Source organism: Alosa sapidissima, chromosome 2 (genome assembly GCF_018492685.1).
Source record: "Alosa sapidissima isolate fAloSap1 chromosome 2, fAloSap1.pri, whole genome shotgun sequence".
Taxonomy (NCBI): Eukaryota; Metazoa; Chordata; class Actinopteri; order Clupeiformes; family Clupeidae; genus Alosa; species Alosa sapidissima.
In genome coordinates, this window is record NC_055958.1 from 14,427,721 (window position 1) to 14,450,024 (window position 22,304).

Sequence of the window (22,304 nt, forward strand, 5' to 3'; positions counted from 1 at the left end):
ATTTGTTTTTCTAATTTAAATTCTATTTAATCTATTTGTTTAGTTAGCAAATTGACAAATGCTTATTGTCTGATGTGCCATTATACAAGTACTCATGCTTACTTTTATAGCTTAGTAGATGTATTTTGTTTTCTCTTGGCATCCAAACCAGTTTTATAAAATATGCCAATACATTTTAGGTACTAATTCTCAATAACTCACTACTCTTTCAACATATCAATACAATTCTAACACTTTAGCAGTGAAAGTTCTTCACTTTCATTTTTACAATACCTTTTGTAAAAGAACATGAGGCATAACATGACAAAATACTTTTCTTTATTCTCTATAGCGTGGACCTCTAGCAAAAGCTGCCATAGAATTTACAATGTTACCACAATCACTCACTCAGCATCAAGTCAAATCTCTTATCTACAACAAAATATCACAGAGCTTAACAACCCAAAAGAGCTCACACAGACACACCAAGATACTAACAACTGAGCTCTCAACCGAACTAAGAGGTAAAAGGCAATGTGATTGAATGCTTTTTTTTTTTTTTAAGCATGGATCAGAGCAGCCATTCCAGACCCAGGGTGAGAGAGTTCAGTGTAGGGAAGATGATCACACACCCAGCGACAACTCGCTAACTTCAGTTAAGAATGGAACATCATAGACTAATAATGTAGTAGACAGAGAAAACAGTCACATATAATACATCACTTATTTACTTGTATTATTAAAAATAAATATATTGTAATCTTATGTGTAATACAGCTCATCGAGGTACCTAATTTGACCACACTTCAAGTTTCCATATAGTGTACAGGCAAAAGTCTGACGGTCTAAGTGCCAAAGACCCACTTTAGTCTGCGTCTTGATTTAATTTAATCAAGAATCATGAATGCTGTACCAACCACAGCATATCTGGACATAGAGCGGTCATCCTGGGTCTTCCGCAGTGGTCCTTTCACTCTTGGCTGCCTTGTAGTTTCTTCATGACAAGACTGTTTGCAGGTGCATTGGTGAGAACCGTTCCCACAAACGCGTGTGTTCCCCAGAGGGCGTGACTGATGACTTTGCAGCAGCCCAGGTCTTCGATGCGAAAACCCAGATGGCGATACTTTTCATCCGTCTCGAACAGCGTGTTGTTGGTGTACGTGCCAAAAAACTACGAATGCGACAAACAGAGGGTAGAGTTAGTTTACCACATTAATTCAATAACAGGAGTGTGTGTGTGAGGGAAATGAACAATCAGCAATAGTGCTAACTCACAGCGAGCCCTGAGGAAGGGTCTATGAAGTCTGCCCAAAAACCTTCTTTCTGCAAAGCATAACAGATCTCCTTGGCCCCTTCAATAAACTGTAAACATAAATTATGTAAATTAAGTAAAAAAAACAAGACACAAGTAAAGCAATGGATTAAAGATCAATTCATTAAATGCATCACAATTCACTTGCATCCTTACAGGCTGTCCTTAAACAAATATATTCCCAATAAATAGTCATGGGGAAAGCCAGCAGAAAATGAGCTGCTTATTGATGAGGCAAAAGCACAGACATGTTGCTGTTAAGCAGACGATGAATAACGCAGACAGCGCAGACACACACTGTGGACTCACGCAATGTCTGTTAACACTCACACCAGGCTTCCTGTGCCTCTCAAACTAGTCTCAACTAGTCAACTAGCAAGTTACTAATTCTATACTTAGTACAGTCAAAAAAAGCTAACATTAATAAAATCACCAATAAAAAAATTAACAGCCCCATCTACCGTTAAAGTTCAGTATTTCTGAAGGTTTATTGCGGTCAAATGAACAACTGTTAGCAAACATCACTTAATTCATCTACTGTATGTACTTGGCTTTCCACACCAATGCACATCTGCCAAGTGATAAGCATTAAGATACCGTTCCTTTATTCAAATGATTAGTATTTTGCTAGCAAAAAATCCTCACAAATAATGTGATCGCCACAATGTACTTGTAATACAAAGCTCTCCGTGCTCCCAGTCCTTCTAAGGCTTTCTAGCAGGAAGGCTAACTGAATCCATACCAAAACAGGCACCTTTAAATTTATTGGGCCAGGCGCCTGGATACTGTCCGAGATGTAAATCAGTCTGAGGTGGTGCAGACGTGACAGCATGGCGTACACAAAAGAAAGAAATATCTGTTGGGTCCATGCGGGACTAAACATATAAATCTACAGGGGAATGCCCAACCTAAACACTGCAATTTTTAAGTGGAGGAAGGCCATAAAAAACTAAGCTGAAGCAACATTCTCACCAACAGACTTGTGCCACATTTACAACATGTCTAAAACTAACCATATTGAGGTAGACAAATATCTTATTGAGCATCCGAGTTAAAAGACAAAGTTATGAGTTTAGTTTATAACAATGTTACCCAGTGCTGCAGACTATTTCATTCTGACAACAAGAGAGCCTGGGAGGGTAGACTCACTTTGGAGAGTAACTGTTCCCGCTCGACCTCCACCTCCTCAGACCAGCGGGTCATGTCATTCTCCGTCTTCTGCGTCACGGTTACCACCATCATGCTGTTTGAGGGCGCTTCCGGGAACATTAACTGGAAATCTGAATTATGAAGGGGGGGAAAAAAACAATTCTTGACAATCTTCAATTATAATGTTGATTTGTGCAGTCCAACTGGTAGAGCACGTTTATTGAGCCAAACACTGACGTTCTTGAGAATGCTGTAATGGCTTAAATTACTGTCTTAACATTAAACTATTCTGCCATCTACTGGTTTTGCACTCTTGTGTTCTACTCAATGTTAATCGCACTGATTCACCATATTGCCCAAACCAAAGTCATTCATTCCTTGTATAGATGGATGAAATCTGCCTTTCAGGGAAGGTTTTTTGTTCACACAGGGTTAACTAAGACCTATAGCGTAGCATTCCCAGGGTATCTGCACATTTTCCAAGTCCAAATTTAAAGACCTTTAAGACCTTTTCAAGACTTTTAAATGGAAAAATTAAGACTATACCAGGCAAAAGGATACATACGGCAACTTAAAACTGTTTTATGCAATAGTTTTTTTCCTACTAATTTTAAAGGAGAATTACGGTGTGATATTGACCTAAAGTGTGTTGAAACATGATACCGAGTGTGAACGTATGTCTCATAGCCCATCTCGGCTTGTCCCCTGCACTCCAAAATCTGGCGCTAGTTAGCCGATGCTACCAACAGCTTTTTCAATGGTGGTGCTTCGGCATCGGGCTAGCCATGCAAATAAATCACTGTTTTACACCATTTACGAGGCTCAATGTATCTCCACACTTCATTGGTAGACTTCCGAAGGCCCTGACATTTAAAACGAGACATTGAGAACTTTGAAAAAAAGCATGATTCCAGTAGCAGCAACTGGAATCCATGCATTTCCACGGAATTATTTTTGGAATCTGATCCTTTATCATACCTGCTCATTCTTACTCGTCGCTCGACTTATCGTGACTAAATTCAAGATGGCTGCAAACGCTAAACTTCATGAAGATACTGTCTGTATAAATCGTCTTGTAAGTAAACTACCAGTGCTTTTTCAAAGTTCTCAATGTCTCGTTTTAAATGTCAGGGCCCTCGGAAGTCTACCAATGAAGTGTGGAGATACATTGAGCCTCGTAAATGGTGTAAAACAGTGATTTATTTGCATGGCTAGCCCGATGCCGAAGCACCACCATTGAAAAAGCTGTTGGTAGTATCGGCTAACTAGCGCCAGATTTTGGAGTGCAGGGGACAAGCCGAGATGGGCTATGAGACATACGTTCACACTCGGTATCATGTTTCAACACACTTTAGGTCAATATCACACCGGAATTCTCCTTTAACCCCCAACCCATTTTGGATGTCTACAGAAGTTACCAAATATATTTTGGCGAAAGAAAAATAATTGTGTGTGAATTACCTTCACAGCTATAAATGCCCAATTTTAGGGTCTGGGCTGCTTGCTTTTGAAGCTGGCTGTACATATCTGGTTGTGCTTACTGGCTGAGGCTGACTGTTCTTCACCTGTGTCTGTATAGCCTAGGCTACTTGCCAAAGACGTGCACTGGATTCCCTTCAATATTTTCAAAGTTAGACTAAGCTATTTAAATATTTTAATAGGCCTACTTTACATAATTCACTATGTGCATCTATTGTCCCATATGCAACACAGCAAATTAAAGTTAATCCACTACTTTACATGTTGTATACCAGTTGTATCTAAACCAACCAAAGCTTGACTAAAACATTGTAAAACCATTGACTTGTTTTAAATTAATTAAGAGGCAGGTCCTCCTCGCATGATCCTGCTGAAAACTGCTGGTTTCATCTCAAGCACGCACGTATTATGAACGCATGTTGTTGTTTTTTATGTAGCCAGTCGGCGACATTAAAAAAAATATATGCCGTTATATTTCACAACTTTTGCGAAGTATGCCTACTGGGAAAGGCTGGCAAGCAAGCTGCTGACAGATATTACAGGTATTATAAGTTCGATATGTTCAACTTAACATGTACAGTATTTCCTCCTGATTGCGAAAACGTTTTTCTTTTTCTGTCAGTCCGTGGTTCCTTCATAAATTGCGCAGCAAATTATCAGACGAGTGACAGAAGCACTGCGCATAATTTGACCAGCAGTCTTCGCGTCTATAGTTTGTGAGACGATGCTGCGTCCGAGCAAAGATTCTAGATGCCCAGCGCAATTCCAAAAAGGAGGACAAATGAGCGTCCTGCTTGAGGATGCGCCGGACAGGGCTTTTAAAATCCATGTCCAGCCTAAATTCAAGCGTATGGCCAACCTATCGCTAACTGGCTTACCAACTCTTTCTCCCACTATTATTACCGTTTTCACACCTTTAACCACACCCGTGAGAAACATCTTCACTCTGCAACCACTACACTTTGTCCCGTAGCCTTATAGTCACTTATACAATTACGTTTTAAATACACGAAACCGGATGAAGATATTTCACTCGCTCTCTTGCACTCGCTGGCGGTCCCATACGCAAATTTAATACCTCCCTTTCGAAAATTCAAGACATCCCAGACAATTTAAGACTTTTCTAGGCCTTAAAAACCAAACGTTGTATTTAAGACTTTTTAAGGATCCGCGGGAACCCTGATTCCAATAGGTGGCCGCTCATTTGAGTTTGCTAACATTAGGCTGCCCTCTTGTGGCCATTCTGTACAATTTCAGATAGCACAAGTTTATATCTTCATTACCATTTTGTGATCAACTTTTTATTCGTTTTTCTCGATCGTTTTGATACCGGTGTCAACTCTGATATCATGTTCTCAAAACAGTTAACACCTGTGTCTGAACAAAAGCACTCTGGACAAAATGACACATTTTGCTTGCAAAAGGCTGTTACTCTCTCAAAACACTTACAACATGCAGCAAAAGCAAATCTTGCCTTCAAACACTACAACTTGTTGCCAATTCAAAAACACTCTTTAATCAATCATTACACACTGGACAACCAAATGCAAAATCTAGTTCTCAAAATGAGCATTTTTGCTATGTCTGTTGCATTACTTTCTAATTTTTCTGGTATCAGAAAAAAACTGTGAAAAGACTAAATGTACTGAATAAAAAAAATAATTTATTAATTTCTCCCAAGATGTAACTGTCATTGACACGTAAGACATGCAGCAAACACCTAGCAAGATACTGTAAATTTCATTGAACTACAACAAATAGACCTACAGTAAACACCTTTTGTACCGTTTTCTCCACCAAATAGGCAATACAGTACTTTGTCTAAATGTGCATTAGATCCATACTTGCAAATAGCAACACAGACATCGCTTATGTATAATGAATGATTGCTGATTGAAGAATTGTGCAAAGGAGTTTCACACAGGTGTATTAGAGATTCAGACTTATGCAAGCAATCTATACCACTTGTGAAAAGATGTTTTCCTTTTGTTTAGCATGCGAAAACCAATAGAGTTTGGGGCTTTTGAATGACACCTGTGTTAACTGTTTTGCAAAAGGGTGTGAGAAATGTGTGAACCCAATGAAAATGTGTGAACACATTCGCAAAAGATGACTTTCGCTGTGCAAAGAAAGTAGTCATGAAGACCAAATGGATTCCAGTTTACTTAAGCAGGTAAAAGCAATCGAGAAAAACTGTAAGAAGTCATGACGTGACAAAATCGTGAAAAAAAGGTAAAGCAATACTAAACAAATATAAAACAAAAAAAGAAAGATATGGTTCACCTTTCTTCAGCAGCTCGGGGCACAACTGTATGGCACACTCCACATGAGAGTTATCAAAGTACTGGTCCACTTTGCTAACAGGCTCTGGTGGCGATTCCTGGCCCTGGAGACATAACAGCATATGTTAGTCACTTAGTTACTCTAAGGCTGCATTTACACTCACCCACTTTTTCCACCTTCAAAACACGAGTATTCCAAAGTAGTGAGTGTTATAAACATGTAAGGTGGAAATTGATAATGTACATGTTGTTGCTATGATTAGTCATATTTAGCTAAATAGCTAGCTCCCTGAATCAGCTAAGGCAGGCATCTAAGCAATGAGCCATTGTTGCAAAAAAGTTGAACTATTCTTAACTTTGAGTGTCTCGCGTTTTAAGAAGCCTCACTTGTTTTCTGCTAGTGCCCCGCTTTTATAAACTCAAGGTGCGTTGCAATGGTCAGCAAGCGCCTGGAGGTGAAAAAAGAGTGGCAGTCTGAACAGCCCCTAACTACGCAATTTGCTATGAAAAACAAAAAAAGCCTTTTGTGCCTTCAAAGCATTGACACACAACTAACCAGAAACGTACTATTACACACAATTTCTCTCCGAAAAAAGAAGGAATGCCGCTGTTCAACTCACCCCAAACTCTGAGACCAGCTGGGCCAAAATGAACTGGTGTCGGTCACTGCTGGAGGGCGCAGTCAGCACATCTGGAACTTTTCTGGGGAGCGTTCTCATCCTCTGCTCTGCAGTGCCCTCCAGGTGGCAATCGAAGCCCACATTACCGGGCAACTGGAAGCGCTGATCCTGAGGTCCAAACGGACCCATACTGTCATCTGGCCACACTGTCCTGGGACCTAACAAACACACACATACACACACAAGTTTAAGCACCTATAAACAGATGGTTCTCACAGATAACAGGCAAGAAAAGAAAAATACAACCTCTCTATGCGTTCTCACACATGCCTGTTAGTTATGTTGTCACGCATTTATCAGACCATCACAGCGTAGAAATCTAGACGCACCCTAACGGCAGCGTCTTTGAATCGCGACTCGAGTTAAGCTTTTTTTAAATTGGTAAAAGTTTGATCAACAAAGTTTGGTCAATAGCTCCGCTGGTGGGAAAATGCATGGGACTCGAGTTGTATTGCTATCCTATTGCAAGGAAATTTGAAAGACAACCGTTTATCCAGTCCCTCAGATTGAGCAGTGCCAATGGTAAGTTCCCAGACCCTATATCTTGATGTAAGTATATATACTCTTTTGATGCCGTGAGGGAAATTTGGCCTCCGTTTATCACAATCCGTGAATAAGTGAAACACACTCAGCACACAGTGAACACACAGTGAGGTGAAGCACACACTAATCCAGGCGCAGTGAGCTGCCTGCATCAACAGTGGCGCTCGGGGAGCAGTGAGGGGTAAGGTGCCTTGCTCAAGGGCACTTTAGCCGTTCCTACTTGTCGGGGTTCGAACGGGCAACCCTCCGGTTACAAGTCTGAAGTGCTAACCAGTAGGCCACGGCTGGATCATCAGGCTAAGACTATCAGGGATTTGGTCTGAAATTTTGAAATAAAAGTAATGCCAAACGATGTTAAAAGAAATCACAGCAAAAGCTTTACTTTATTTTACTAGGGTGTCTTGGGATACAATTGCACGTTATATAATATGTGAATAAAGCATATAGGATAAGGCCTAGCTGATGTGAGCTACTGTAGGTAACAGAGGCTTCAGAGCCAGGCGTACCGAGGTCAGGTGGTACGATCATCCGGTGGGGCTCGTCAGACCCTGAGGATCCAGCCCCAGAGAAGGACCTGGCCCCGACAACACGGCGTACCAGAACATGGATCCCTGGCAGGTAAGTCACCATGCGTGCCCTCCCACAGATCACCTGGTGAGGACAAATCCACAGATAATTTAGATAGCAAAAAATAACAATAACATTTTTTTTTTTATCATAACCCACATATGTGTATGCCAAACATGCATGCTACACTTGACACATTTCATAGAGAGTATATATAGCCTCTGGAGCAATATTATGCACAATGACATAACTGGGAAATAACATGACATGCAGTTTGGTAAATATAACGTTACTTACATTTGCCATCTTGGCAAGCTTCTTTTTACTCCTATGAGTCTGAGAGAGAGAGAAACAACAAGTTTTCAACCATCAGATAAAATTAACAAATATACTTTACTGGGAGGGTTGTCTTACAAACTGAAGAAATCTTGCTGTAGTGCAAAGCTAATAGCTATTATACCTTACATAAGCACACTTACCTAAGCCTAAAATCTACTCAACTACATCCACTTTCACCTAAACTGTTGGTCACTCTGCTGTCAGTTTATTTAGTTGTAAGCGGCGAAGTGCATGGGTGCCAGAAAAACGCATGGGCGTTGATCAACACAAACACGTCATTGGACCACCTCATGAAGCTTGAATATTATGCAAGAAACTATCTTAATAGTGTAGTAACAAGTAGTACGTAACATATAGTTACGTTAGAGGAAACCGCTAAAGGCACCTCTAAATGTACTCGCTGCAACAGTTCTAAGTTAACGTTACATAATGCGAAGTACTTCAGCAGGTTCAGAAACATTAGTGCTAGCCTGGTTGCTACAACAGCATCACAATCACTGATGCTATGTCGTTAGCTAACGAGCTAACGTTTACTACAACTTTACCATGCTGTAAGTCAAATGCCCTGCATCTTGGAACGCTTTTGTCTGTACTAAATTCAGCAAGAAAACCGCAATATTAACTGGAGTTCAAAATGGTGAAGTGTTAACGTTACCGTACCTCTCTTTAAATTGTTAAAGAAGTCCTAAGGACACCGTAGACTCCCTTTCCATGTAACCTTACTTCACCCAGCCTTATCGCAAACACTCGAAGAAATGCCATGAGCTTCGAGGGCCTACGAAAGGTTTTACTGCCCTCTATTGGATGGGAGCTGAGGGGATTTTGGGACAAAGTAGTTTTACAAATTTTAACGGTATTTTGGCCAGTGATACGCTAAGCAGGATATATGAATGCATATCAAATTCCACCGCAACAAGATGTAGAATGCTAGCCTCCTTTAATACATGGTGGTTATTTGTTGCGGCGATGCATGCATGCAATAATTTGATCAGCAATGAGTATGGCTTTTAGTATTCCTTCTGCTCACTTGCCTAAATGATTCGCAAAGAATTAACTGAGCGAATACTTTCTTCTTGGGAAGAGAATGTTTAAGATGGTAGTCTGTGGTGTGCATTTGATTACCACCCTGTCTTCTTCAAATCACTACTCACCTCGTGGTTCAAGTCCATGTCCATTAGGCGAGAATGTTACGAGCATAGACTGTAAAAAATAGGTTACGAGCCTCCTCACCTACCTCCGCAACGGTAGATGGCGTAGTAGGCTCTGACAGCGACAACAAATGACAAGAGGTTCAGTGGGGTGAGTGAATGCAAGATGGCTAACCACAGACATGGACGTGATCATGGGAAAGAAAAGAAGTCAGACGAAGGTCCATCAGTCGTGGATCTATTACTGCATCCTGAGCTCCTGTCCAAGGACTTTATGAAGTTGATTTTACATGAGGTTAGCAATTTTACAGAGGGAAGCTCTTCCTCTGAGCTACATGAGCCATCTATCATAGCTATGGCTAGGTTAATGTTGGCTGGTAACGTTAATGTTAGTTAGCGAGGTTGTTAAATAATTCTCTCATCGTTTGGGAGTTCTTCCTAAACTGAGGTTATAGTTAAAGTTATAGTAAACGATAGTTTAACGTCTCATAATATGGTAAATCAACTAACTGCTTAAGTTCACCAAATGTTTCCTCAACAACAAGCTATTAATGTTATAATAATGTTGTCTAGCTAACAAGCTATGTATCATCACATTTTTAAATGTAAGAGTTATAACTGAGTAGTTTAGTGTCAACAGTGTTTAAACAGACTTTGGAACAAGTCACTTCCATCACTTCCCATCCCAGTGTGATCTGCACTGTGATCTGCACGCTGTTCACAATGCATGCAAGATGAGCGGTTTCTCTAAAGCTAACTTGTAACTTTGTACCTCAGAGGAATATTCAGGTGGACAGTGATGGAAGCCAGGATCAGCTTAGGGACCTCTACATGCGGCATGTCATCCCTCTGCCTCAGCGAGAACTGCCAAAAAGCCGCTGGGGAAAGAAAATGCAGAAGACTCGAGTGGAACAGAGGTCTTCACAGTCTCACAGTTACAGGTGACAGACACAACATAGAATTTCTCCTCCATCAATGTGAAAACTAACCCAAAATATGCCAGTGGCGTCCATTGATTAAATTCATGTTAAAACTGGAAATGCATTCCATAGCCTGTGTATAATTGGTCTGTTTTTGTGTGTGTATGTGCTTTTGTCTGCCCTAACTCAAGCAGTGACACAGGAAGGAAAAGGCCTCTAATTGTGTTTGATGGCAGCTCCACGGGGAGTGTTAAGATAAAGAAGCCTGACGCGCTGTCTTCACCTGGGGCCACAGACCGTCTGAAGCCTCCTCCATCAATGAATATGACCAATCCCATCCGCAAGCTGTCAGGCTCCTCATCAAATTCTTCATTATTGTCTTCATCATCATCATCATCATCAACAATAACACCTAAAAGTCCCAGTGGGCCTCCATCGTCAGAGGTTTCGAATTCAGCCACAGCCAATTTAAAGAGGCCTGGAGACAGTGACTGCAGTGTAAGTATGCGTCAAATGATTCGTAGGTGTAGTTGGCATAAACATTGGATTAGCTAAGGGATTGGATTAGCTTGTTAGGGTATTCTTGAGCATTAGTTCTAGAGCATTTTTGGGTCTCTTTCTGTGCAGGAGTGAACTTGAATGAAACAACAAAATTGCATGTCATACAGTGAAAATTAGTTTTTTCATAAACTTCTTGGGGGACAGATTAATCCACTTTGATCAGTATTGCCTTAATACCAGGTCATACGTATGTTTGAACACTCTTGCATGTATGCTTGTGATGAGGTTGCAGTATTTGTACCTGGTGCGACTTAAAGCAACACCAAAGAGTTTTTTGTACCTTCAAATAATGTTTCCAAAATTGTTTCCGTGGTTCATCAACTCGTAACAGGGTGAACGGCACTTCTGCATTCGCTTCGCGGGCCTCTATCGGCTATAACCGCACTATGTAAGTTTGCCAGATCGGGTAGCGGATCTGTAGTTCGATGGAATGAGACAAGAAACTACAAATTTGACTTGCATGATGTCGCAATACATCGTAATTTCATAAAATCATGCAACATAGGCTATTATACCTTGTCTATGGACATCGTTATTTGCAAAGCCGTTGCTGGATAAACAAATAGCGTGCATGCGACAGAGGAGAAGTTCTTTGGTGTTGCTTTAAATACTCCCTAATGACTTTTGTCTATTGGCCTGCAGGGGGAGCTGAGTTCCCCTGATGTGAAAAAGAAGATTCAGCACGTAACGTGGCCCTGACCTTGCGCTCAATGGGGCTGCCTCCCAGAGGACTCTGCCCTGGGAATGGATGGATGGATGGATGGAGAGAGACAGATCTCTACCCAGTGGTGTCTGTCATACAGACTCTAGCCTCCAACATGAGTGTCAGTCTTGGATTGTATGAAGATCTCTACATGCTCTTCTTGATGCATGTTCTTCTTGTGTCAGCCTGTCTCTGTAGAGATTCAACACACAGACCTACACCTGAAAACCTCACTCTGAATGCCTTGACGAATGCACAACCCCCCCCCCCCGCCTCATATTTATTGAACTACACAGTTTGTATTAGTGATCACCAAGCCCATGTAAACTGACATCATGTAAAGAGGAGATGATGATGTTCAGGAACAGATCAGCTGTGGGTATGTGGTGTCATGTCCAGACTGGAATGACTCATCCAGGAAGTATATGTGCCAGCAGTTTTGATTTTATAAACTACCTATCCATAGTCATTTGTGTCTGCACACCTGCTGCCTTTACGCCTTTAGTTGTGAGAAAATTGTTTAGTCCTAATTCCCCCATAGTGACATCAGTGTGGAATGGTGTGGTTTTTCACATGATTAGATTTGAGCGGACGTGCGTGTTTGTGTGTGTGTGTGTGCGTGCGTGCGTGCATTGAGAATAGAGTGCTTTTATGGAACCATCTGACTACGATGTACGATGTCAAATGATGACAGCTGTTAGATCTTATCGTGGGTAGTTTTTAGCTCCCTTGGCTGTCTTCACCAATATGAGCTTCTTGTGTTACAGGCGGTTTTAACTTTTAATGCAGTTGGATGGATAAGAATCGCACAGAAGGCAGACTTGAGCTATGATAATTTGTCTGGTTTTTCCACAAGGATACTGTTTCTTCCCTGGCCTATGTGTTGAATGCTCTGGATCTAAGGGCTACCAAATGAGAAAAGATATCTGCACAATTAACAGCTGCAAACATAACACCATTGCAAGAAGAACCTGTGCATGGATTTCAGTATTGGCGTACTGGAGGAAGAGACCTTTTTCAAGTCTTTTTTTTTTTTTTGTATTGGTGGAAAGTGGAAAATGTTGACGCATTTTAATGCAATAAACTTACAAAAAGAATCTGAAAGTCTTTGAAAGAACCTGTGTGAATGGAAATGTAGAAGTGGGTTTATGAAGTAGTTTCACACATTTTGCATTTTTTCTGTAGTTTATTTCTTCAAATACAAGGTACTTTTTAAAAATTTGAGAATATGATCATAAACAAAGCACTCTTGGTAGCGGGGTGGTGTCTTTTTTCACAGTGTAAGTAATTCACGTAGGAAAACTGACAGTTGCGCTAATGCCGTGTTAGCAAAGCCTGAAGTCATAAATATTATAAAGTCAAAGTTGACCCTACCTGCCCTATGTCCTCAAATAGTATCACCAAAAATTCATCAACAAAATGTGGAAAAGCCACTTAACAGAAGTTCACATATGTTGTTGTAGACAGAGGACATAAGGCTGTCTGAATATATGTATTGATCTATACTTTAGAATATATATATTTATAAATATAGGCTATGATATCTATTGCACTTGATATTTGAAAGAGTTGCTGAAAGTGTCAGATCAGTGCATGTTAAAAGCCTCTCTTTTTAAGCAGAAGCCAAATACAAAAAGGAGGATGTAACTGATTAGTATATGTCAGTCAGTTATAGTTTGTCAGCCTGCATATGCTATATATACAGTTACTCTCTCTCTGTCACCATTTGTCATAGTGCTGTCAGGGTGCACGTTTCTTTTAATATCCTGTCTTGGATTTGTTGACCACATTGCTCCTGTGGACGCCGCCGATCCCCTTTAGATGTCTTTGCCACACTCGGGACACAGGATGTCATCGCGCTCGGTCAGGAAGCCACGGCCGACCAGAGACACGGAGCACTTCTTGCAGTTGAAGCAGTCGTTGTGCCACTGGCGTTCCTCAAAGGAGATGTACTTGCTACCTCCAAGACCTGGGTTAGTTTCATAAAGGCATTCTTGCATGAGTGGCATTCATGGTAGACCAAAGGCCTCTTTAGCAGATCCAAATCACTAGACAATGTCTACTACACTGAAGTACTGGTTAAGCTTTTTAGATTGACCTTGGTTATATGCAATAAAAAACTCAACTTTAACTAATTAAAGTGTTCAGGGCTTCGCATACAATGCTCTATATTGGTAAATGTGTGGTGTACAACATACCACTGATGGGGGAGGTGCAGGAGGCACACTTTTTGGCGTACAGGTTGCAGAAGCAGTTGAGGCAGTAGGCGAAGTCGTCGCGTGAGGTGAAGCGCTGGCCGGAGAGCTGCTGCTTGCAGCCGGTGCACAGGAAGCAGTCCTTGTGCCAGGGCTGCTCGTGGTACGTCACCCCGCCGGTGGTGATGGGCTGAGAGGGGGGGTCAGAGAAGGGAGACAGTGCTGGTGAGTGGTAAGTGACGAGTGGAGAGAGGATTATGACAGGCATGAGTGAGCGTGTTTGCTAAAAACTCAAAGCTATGGCACCAGTCCCAAACTTTCCCTCGGCTCCGATTATAGGCCTACAGCTCTGGGAAAAATGAGAGAACCTAGAGACCACTGCACATTTTTCTGATGTCCTCCTACGGTTGCCGAGTGACATTCAAATGAGTTGATGGTCATATTCTAATTTGCAGTGGTCTCTTAATTTTGAATGTGACCGTCAACTCATTCAAATGTCACTCAGCATCTGAAAAATGACATCAGAAAAATGTGCAGTGGTCTCTTGATTTTTTCCAGAGCTGTATAATCGGAGCTGACAGTCTGTCAAGAACGTAAAAGTGTGATGAAACTAGGAGATAAATAAACTGTCAATTATCATCACCTAGTGTTGTCTGACTTACTGGGTCTGACTGACTAATTGCTGTTATATGGGCATAGGGTTTTTGTGCAACAAATATGTGCAACTTTTCTTGGTAGCAACAAATTGGAAAATTGTCAGCTGATAACAGACAGATCAACACAGATGGTTACTAAGCCATGTACCTTCATGTCCCCGCGATCACGAGTGGAACGCTAGATGCGATTTACACATGGCTTTCTTCCCACCTTCACGTGTTTGTCTGTGGTCTTCTTTATTTTTAGCTCACCGTGGAGTACAGTGCTCAGGCATAATTTGTCCTAACACCATTATGTGATGGCATGTTCTCATAAGACTGGGTGCCTGTCTTCATCTGCCTGGACTGTTTTCTGTGTGTGACTTCAATCTAAGAAGAGGCCGCCTTCCACAGTTGCCCATTAGGACTGCAAAACTACCTCAAAGTGATCTGATTTTACCTCCTTGAACTTATACGCGTTAACTGGCATTTGAGGACATATGGACATATTCCTGGGCTTTGGGAAACCCTCAGCAACATTTTACGGCATTTTCTGTTATTTTACCAATTAAACAGCTATTCGATTGATTGAGAAAATAGATGACAGATTAATGCCTATTGCTCGTAGAGAAGGCCCAAAAAAAGTCGAAAAACAAATGTTTTCAATCTGACTCTTGATTACGCAAAACCACTATTTTAATATGGAGTTCCTACATGGGTATTACAATTAGTCAATTCCTTCTTTCTGTTTAGGCCCGAAATCTCTGATGTCCTGACTGTCAAACAGCTTTATAACAGATGTGACAGATGTGTTAGATGTATTGGAAGGCCAACCTTCTTGCAGTGCACACACTGCATGGCGAACTGCTTCTCGTAGCAGGGCACGCAGTAGTTGTAGTTGTCCTTGGGGATGAAGCTCTTGGTACCAATAGGCTGCTGGCAGCGTTGGCAGGTGAAGCAGGTCTCATGCCAGCTGTTGCCCTTGTGCTCCATCTTCCTGGTGCCTGGGATGAGGAAGCAGCAAGGATGAGAGGAAAATGGTCAATAAACAAAAGCAAAACATTGATTTAACAATCCCATCTCTCAACTTCAGTTTTGTAGAATCAGTCCATTTGTTAAAATCAGGTCTTTAGCCTCAAGCAGAAGATCCAATGTATGTGGTAGGTTCACATCGTTTTGAATGTCAGATACAGATACAGATACCATGCAGCATTGTTGTTGATTGGCTGAATCCTCAGGAGCACTTCCTGAGTGTCTCAGGAAGTGCTCCAAACACGTTCATTACTCACAAGAAGCCTCACGGAACATCTCTCTACAAATACCAACCATGACATTTTGTAAACACATGAAATTATTTAGTAGGGGGGTGGGTGAGGTGGTGGTGGTGGAGTTAGGGTGGGCCGGGGGGTGGATGACAAAGAGCTGTTGTGTTTTCAAAGAATCTCCATGTGATCTCAATCCTAAACCAACACGGATGTTCATGGATGGGGTTGCAGCCGCTCTGAATAGCACAGTACAGAAAGTTCATCAGCGATCAAGTCATGTGAACGTTCTTGTTCTGGAATACAGAGTGGCCAGCCGTCTTTGCATGCTATCTCTGCCCTCTCTCTCTCTGTGTAGATTGATATCAGGGCTGTCTACCGTTTACTGTTCCCAGTATTCACCCTGTAGCTAACCCCACTGTGTACATAGTCACAAATTGCCACTTATTACTCCTGTTTGCGGTAGAGAGCAAGAGTGCAATGCATGGTAAACCTAATCAAAACCTAATCATTTGTATATGTAGCATGCTACAGGAAATAAGGTCATTACTGAGCCTAAACAAGTTGACCAATGACCTAAATTGGCAGACTGATAACGACCTGTAGAGGAGGATTTCACAGGAAAGTTCGAGTTCTGTTAAACTCTGTCTGACCTCATGGCTCTATGCCTATTAAAGCTGTAACCCTAAAATGAGTTAACAGTGGCCTCACCAGGCATGATGGTTTTCTTGCAGTCATGGCACTTGGAGGAGTACTCGTTGGAGTAGCACTCGGTGCAGAGCAGCTGGTCGTCCTTGGTGGAGAACGGCTTGTCCACCAGCGAGCGCTTGCACATGAAGCAGTGGAAGCAGTCCTCGTGCCAGTGGCGGTCCTTGTAGGACAGGTCCTGTGGAGAGCAGAGAGCAGTGAGAGAGGCTAGTGCAGGACGAGGCTAGTTTTTTACTCTCTGTTTGCTTGGTCTTTTAACTCAAAACTCATTGGTGTGTGTGTGTGTGTGTGTGTGTGTGTGTGTGTGTGAGAGAGAGAGAGAGACATCTACCCTGCTGCTGCAGCCAATGGGTTTCTTGCAGTCCTCACAGGTGTTGGAGTAGAGGCTTTCGTAGCACTTGACGCAGTAGGGGTTCTCCTCTCTCAGCACGTACTTCTTCCCAAACAGGGACTCCTTGCAGTAGTGGCAGTCATAGCGCTCGGTCATCCTGGCGGCTCTCCAGGGTCAGCTGACAGACCAGGCAGAAGAGTCAGGGGGGTAGAAGAACTGAGGGAAAACGGGATTTAAATATGGTCTGGTGATTGTTTTTTAAACACAGGTATGATCGCATAGTTGAAGAAGGTGGCATACAGACACATAGTGTAAAAAGCCTCAAATTATCCTGTGCTGACTGATGTTTGGTAAAATTCACAAGATTTATGTTCTTTGGATTAGAATGGAAATTGACACAAAATCCCACGGTAAGGCATGACTTTAGTAATTCAATAAAGCACTTCTTGTGTGAATGCAAGGCTGGCAGCTGATTAAAAAGGAAATTATAAGGCTGCGTGTTCATGCCCACATTATGCTCTCACTCTCTCTCTCTGTCTCTTACTTTCTCTCTCTCTCTCTGTGTGTGTGTGTATGTGTGTGTGAGTGAGTGAGAGAGAGAGTTTGTGTGTGTGTGTGAGAAAGAGAAAGATAGAGACAGAGAAAGCGAGTAAGAGTGAGAGTTTGTGCGCTCGTGTGTGTGTGTGTGTGAGAGAGAGAGAGAGAGAGAGCGAGAGAGAGTGAGTTTGTGTGTGTGAGAAAGAGAGAGAGAAAGAGAGAGTTTGTGTGTGTGTTTGAGAGTGTGAGTGTGTGAGAGATGAAAGAAGAGGATAGTGTGCTGAGAAGCCGGGGCATGCGGAGAGGCCACTCACTTTTCGGCAGCTGTTTAGAGTCTCAGCCCTGCTAATCTCCTGCTGCTCGTCCCTCCCATGAGCCTTTGTGCCGTGCGCTCCGCCGTATCCCCCTGTCCAGCTGTCCCTAACCGTGGTGACACACTCCCGCCGGGCTCCCCAGAGGCACCACACACACGGCTGAACTGCTGCTACTCCACTCTGCGTCTCTCCTCCTCTCCTCTCTCTCTCTCTCTCTCTCTCTCCTCCTCCTCTCTCTATCTCTGGCTCCAACTCCGTCACTCACTCACTCGCTTCTGTTTCCTTTCCTGTCTCCCACTGAGTGCTTACTGTGGAGGCAGCACCACCACTGTAAGAATCCCCTTTCCAAAGTTTGACCATATAAGGAATCAAATGCCTGAAAAGTGGGAGAATGCTCACTCTCTGGAATTCCTTTACTTCCCTTTCTCATACTTTGTCTCCTTGTCTTTTCATACCTTTTCACACCCCCCCCCCACCCCTTCTTCTCCTGAACGAAACTCTCAATTTGCATATACTTTTACTATCTACCTAACTCTAGTTTTGTATAAAGGCAACTATTGCAGTCTTCTTCCATTCTGTAACCAATCAATTCTCTTGGTTGTTCTAAACATCTAGACATCTCTCCCTTTACTACAGTATCTCTGGTGGTTTTCCCGAGCCTTTATCTTCCCCTGCTCTTGTGTATTTCTGTCCATCAACACTGTCTCTTCCTGTGTCTTCTCTATAAATCTCGTAGGAAAGCTGTTTGTCTGCCACCATTCACAGCCTATGGTTCTTAAAGAGCAGCACCGCAGTAAAAGCAGAGGTGACGGCAGAGCAGTATTGACTTCAATTTGTTAACAGCCAGAAAATGAAGTGCAGAGTGCCAGAGATGATATACAATCTACCGTGCTCCTCTTTCGTTCCTCCCCATCCCTCTGCACTGCTGTTCTTTCTCCCCTTTCCCCTCTTTCCCTCCTTCCTCTCTTTCCCTCTGTCTCTCTCTCCCTCTTTCTCTATCCCCCTCTCTCCAGGATCGGCGGATTAAACCTGGATTCATCTCGCTCCCAAAATAAAGAGTGGCAGACCCAACCAAACCACTAGCGCAACTGCAAACTATTTTGAAACCTGCGGGGGGAGAAGGAAAAGAGGGAGGCAGCTGTTGCCATCCAGAGGGGCCCGAAGCCTTTTGAAGTCACCCTACTACAGGGCCCATCAGCGCTGAAGCATTTTAGGGAAGATTACCCCCTCATTCTCTCCCTGCCTCCCCTTAAGCCCGGTCTCAGGCAGCCTGGCCTGGGGTAAGGGGGCGCTCCAGGCACCACCCTAATGGCCCATCCGTCCAGAGAGTATTCTTGGACCGGGAGGTGAGGTCCCTCCGCAAATGCGAAGAGAAGGAAGGACGAGCAGCTGCGATTAATCTCCGCATGTGCCCATCGCATCAGTAGTGTACACCAGGCCCCTCTCACTCAGGAGAGATAGGGACACCCACAATATCACATTATTAAAGCCAGTTTATTTCCAGGCTGGCCGTCCTTGAATATGATCAAGTGTTGTATAAATAAGATTTATGGAAGGGGATGAAGTTGATTGTCTTCAAATAAGGGTCACACGATCCCTGTTATTTCTTACCTTTAAATATCAATTCATTTAATCTGATTTAATATATGTAATTAGATAAGGAGCATTGTCAAAATAGGCAATATGAGAACATTCTGATTAGACATGCCTCCTTTACTAGTCTTGTGTTTTCGCTTTAACAAGACCGCACCTATAAGAGGTCAACCACTCCCTCGTCCATCTTCACCCTATTCAAGTCAGCGTAAGTGCTGGCAGTCTGATACTATCCAGTGCCAGATTCGACTGCTTGAAGAGAGCTAGGCAATAAGATTAGTCCATTGCGTGAGCACAGAAAAAGGTAGTTTGGAGCTATTTTAGAACCTCAGGGTGTGAATATTTTCCCTTCACCATGTGGAACTAATCTCATCCATTCTTGCTAATTTTATCAATTAGACTGGGAGAGAACCTAAAGAAACATCTCCCTTTAGCCATCCGCCTAACAAGATGATCAGCCCTCGAGGGTCTCATGTGTTGTACACCCCCCACCTCAATCATCTGTCATTCTCTAATTTCCATCATTGCCGAGACGAGCTGCCGGTTGCCCATGGTCAGACGGCGGAGGCCCGTCTGGGTTGGTGGGCTGGAATGCTTTTAGAGGTGCTCTGTGGAGAGGTCCGTAGTGCCGGAGCACACCACCACCGCACCGGTCTCTTCTTTCAGTGAAATGCCTGTGCCCTGCGCTACATTTCACACTCTTTAAAACCCAGTGACCACCCAGGGGAAGCAGACTGCACATGCAACAGGACAGACAGGTTCATGTTTAAATTCACACCACATGCTATGCTAGCGAATGGACATAGATTGGCAGTCATAGGAGTCAGTGTTGCATTTGCTACGCTGTTCCTGGTTATGCCCATTCAGAACAAACAATAATTAAATATTTATAACATTTATAAAAAGAAAAGGCAAGCATGACAGGACATTGTACTGCAAATACGAATAAAGAAGAGTGCCTGCCTATTTTGGATAGCTGTAATACGTTGTATTTGAAATGACTTAGGACTGTGATCATTTTTTATTCAGTTTGCTTTCCTTTATTAAATCTAAGTCATATGGGAAGCCACAGAGCTCCCTCTCAATGCTGAAAGCTACAGAGCTCCCTCTCAATGTTCCCTCTCAAATGAGAAAGACAGAGAGAGATGGAGAGTGAAATGCTAGACCAAAGGATTCCAAAGGAACATCTTTGGTGTAAATGGCTAATGGAGGACTTTTGGCAGTAAAAAGATGGCACATGCTAAGGATAATAGACAAAGACTTTGCCAGTGTGTGTGTGTGTGTGTGTGTGTGTGTGTGTGTGAGAGAGAGAGAGAGAGAGAGAGAGAGAGACAGAGAAACAGAGAGAGAGGTGAGGGAAGCAACCCAAAAATAAATAGCTGTTAATGATTCTGATAACAGGTAAGTAATCCTGCTGGAGAATACCATTAAATTGTAATTATTGCTGTGCATTTTGCATGTTACCTATTCTATGCTGCATCACTACCAATATATATGGAATTAATTTATTACTTGCACAACTGTCTTTCTCATCTCCTTTGCAGTTTGCATTGGTTATTCCATGCATTTAACCTTCCATTGCAGGCATAACATTACTCGAAATAACATTAATAAGCATTGGCATTTCATTTTCAGTCATTGTTGGTAACCACCTCATGTTAACATTCACAAGGCAAATGGAAAGTAGCCTAATGCCTGTTCTGACGCTCTTACCTCTGGCTGAGTGTGTCTGGTTGCGGGGTCTCTGCGGAGTGAGCCAAGGCTGCTGCGGGCCCTGGGATCTCGTCTGCTCTTATTGGCTTACTCCACCTATGGAACGCAGCTAATTGAGAGGTGGTGGGGCTTAGGACAGGCACTCTTTATCTAGATGCGCTATAAATACAACACAGCGCCACCACTGTCAGACACAAGAGATAAAAAAGCAGCACACACACACAACCACACACACATGCACACAAATGTGCAAATATGCACCTTCACACACTAACATACACACTCTCTCTCACACACACACACACACACACACACACACTTATACGTTGTTGTACTTTTAAGGTTTTACATTGTTGTCTGTGCTTAGAAACATAAGAGAACAAACTCCCTGAGAAAGCTTTTACAGTCTCACACTACACTGTGGAAATACTCCTTGTCTGAACAGCCAGGCAGGCGCACTCACGTCTCTCCACATTTCTAGTGCTCACTCAGCCAGTTTAGGATGCTGTCTCAGTAAGGTGTGACGATTGAACAAATCCATCTCTTACAATGTTCATGGAGAGGGTGGGGGTTGGGTTTGGGGGCATTCTCCAAACCAGTGGCACTCACAATGGGTATGAGTGCTCAGTGTGAATTCTGGGAAATATTAGGAAGCGCGAAACGTTCCCCCCTATCAAGCCACATTTCATCTGATCCACTGTTCTCATCTTGCCTGCCTCCCCCCTCATCTCTTCCCTTTCTCATCTAACTTAGGGAAACCTTACAGGGAGGAAAAACAAACATCCGGGTGTCTGGATTGGAATTGAGATTCATGGACCTTCTAATGCTCTTCTGGACGCCATTTAAACAAAACACAGCGTGATTGAGTTGCTCCCGAAGATTTTCGCTGATCCTCACATTCCCTCATAGCTGCCAAATGACAAAACAAAAAGCCGTTACATAACATCTGATCTTTGTGTACATGATTGTAGGGCTATTTTTAGAAAGAGAATGGTGTGGAGAATTGCATTTTCTTTTTTGTGTGACTTGAAAAAGCATCAGCTTTTTTTAACCACATGGTTTCAATGCCAGCCATCTCGAGGGGCAACCCAACCTGTTGCAGCCGTACTGGCCTATGGAGATCACCTAAATGAAGCCCAGAGTGGAAAATAGGCCTCAGGTGAAATGTCAAAAGGGCGCAACCTTTCTCCATCCCTCAGTATCTCTCTCCCTCCCTCTCTCCCTCCCTCTCTCTCTCCCTCTCCCTCTCCCTCCCTCTTTCTCCCGGTGGAATTGTGTGATTGATGCTGTGCAGACGTGGTGACGATAACTGTGCAGTGTTTCCTAGAACCCCTTGGCTCCTTTGCTTACACCC

The 22,304-nt window shown here is 42.8% G+C and overlaps 3 protein-coding genes across 9 annotated transcripts; 1 reads left to right on the forward strand and 2 right to left on the reverse strand.

Moving 5' to 3' along the window:
* Positions 1 to 301: 301 nt before the first annotated feature.
* Positions 302 to 9,558, reverse strand: mmadhcb (metabolism of cobalamin associated Db). Of its 2 annotated transcripts, none has more exons than XM_042076365.1 (8): positions 9,482 to 9,558; positions 8,289 to 8,327; positions 7,931 to 8,075; positions 6,822 to 7,039; positions 6,203 to 6,305; positions 2,441 to 2,571; positions 1,255 to 1,341; positions 302 to 1,150 (listed from the first exon to the last, which is right to left on the reverse strand). In XM_042076365.1, the coding sequence occupies exons 1-8, from the start codon at positions 9,503 to 9,505 to the stop codon at positions 950 to 952; spliced, it is 948 nt and encodes a 315-aa protein (XP_041932299.1). In that variant the 5' UTR covers positions 9,506 to 9,558; the 3' UTR covers positions 302 to 949. The 2 variants fall into 2 exon arrangements, with proteins under 2 accessions (XP_041932299.1, XP_041932307.1); XM_042076373.1 differs by lacking the exon at positions 9,482 to 9,558 and adding an exon at positions 8,991 to 9,125.
* Positions 9,488 to 12,759, forward strand: c2h2orf49 (chromosome 2 C2orf49 homolog). 3 transcript variants are annotated; one of them, XM_042076516.1, is made up of 4 exons: positions 9,488 to 9,773; positions 10,256 to 10,419; positions 10,584 to 10,896; positions 11,602 to 12,759. In XM_042076516.1, the coding sequence occupies exons 1-4, from the start codon at positions 9,645 to 9,647 to the stop codon at positions 11,656 to 11,658; spliced, it is 663 nt and encodes a 220-aa protein (XP_041932450.1). In that variant the 5' UTR covers positions 9,488 to 9,644; the 3' UTR covers positions 11,659 to 12,759. The 3 variants fall into 3 exon arrangements, with proteins under 3 accessions (XP_041932450.1, XP_041932459.1, XP_041932468.1); XM_042076525.1 differs by having other exon boundaries at positions 9,490 to 9,773; positions 10,590 to 10,896; XM_042076534.1 differs by having other exon boundaries at positions 9,492 to 9,773; positions 10,593 to 10,896.
* Positions 12,760 to 12,828: 69 nt separating this feature from the next.
* Positions 12,829 to 21,067, reverse strand: fhl2a (four and a half LIM domains 2a). 4 transcript variants are annotated; one of them, XM_042076391.1, is made up of 6 exons: positions 20,951 to 21,067; positions 16,794 to 17,009; positions 16,466 to 16,640; positions 15,327 to 15,496; positions 13,861 to 14,047; positions 12,829 to 13,631 (listed from the first exon to the last, which is right to left on the reverse strand). In XM_042076391.1, exons 2-6 carry the CDS (start codon positions 16,947 to 16,949, stop codon positions 13,480 to 13,482), a joined length of 840 nt encoding a protein of 279 aa, XP_041932325.1. In that variant the 5' UTR covers positions 16,950 to 17,009; positions 20,951 to 21,067; the 3' UTR covers positions 12,829 to 13,479. The 4 variants fall into 4 exon arrangements, with proteins under 4 accessions (XP_041932325.1, XP_041932344.1, XP_041932352.1 ...); XM_042076410.1 differs by having other exon boundaries at positions 16,794 to 16,971; positions 20,951 to 21,060; XM_042076418.1 differs by lacking the exon at positions 20,951 to 21,067 and adding an exon at positions 17,645 to 17,911 and having other exon boundaries at positions 16,794 to 16,971.
* Between the last annotated feature and the right edge of the window lie 1,237 nt (positions 21,068 to 22,304).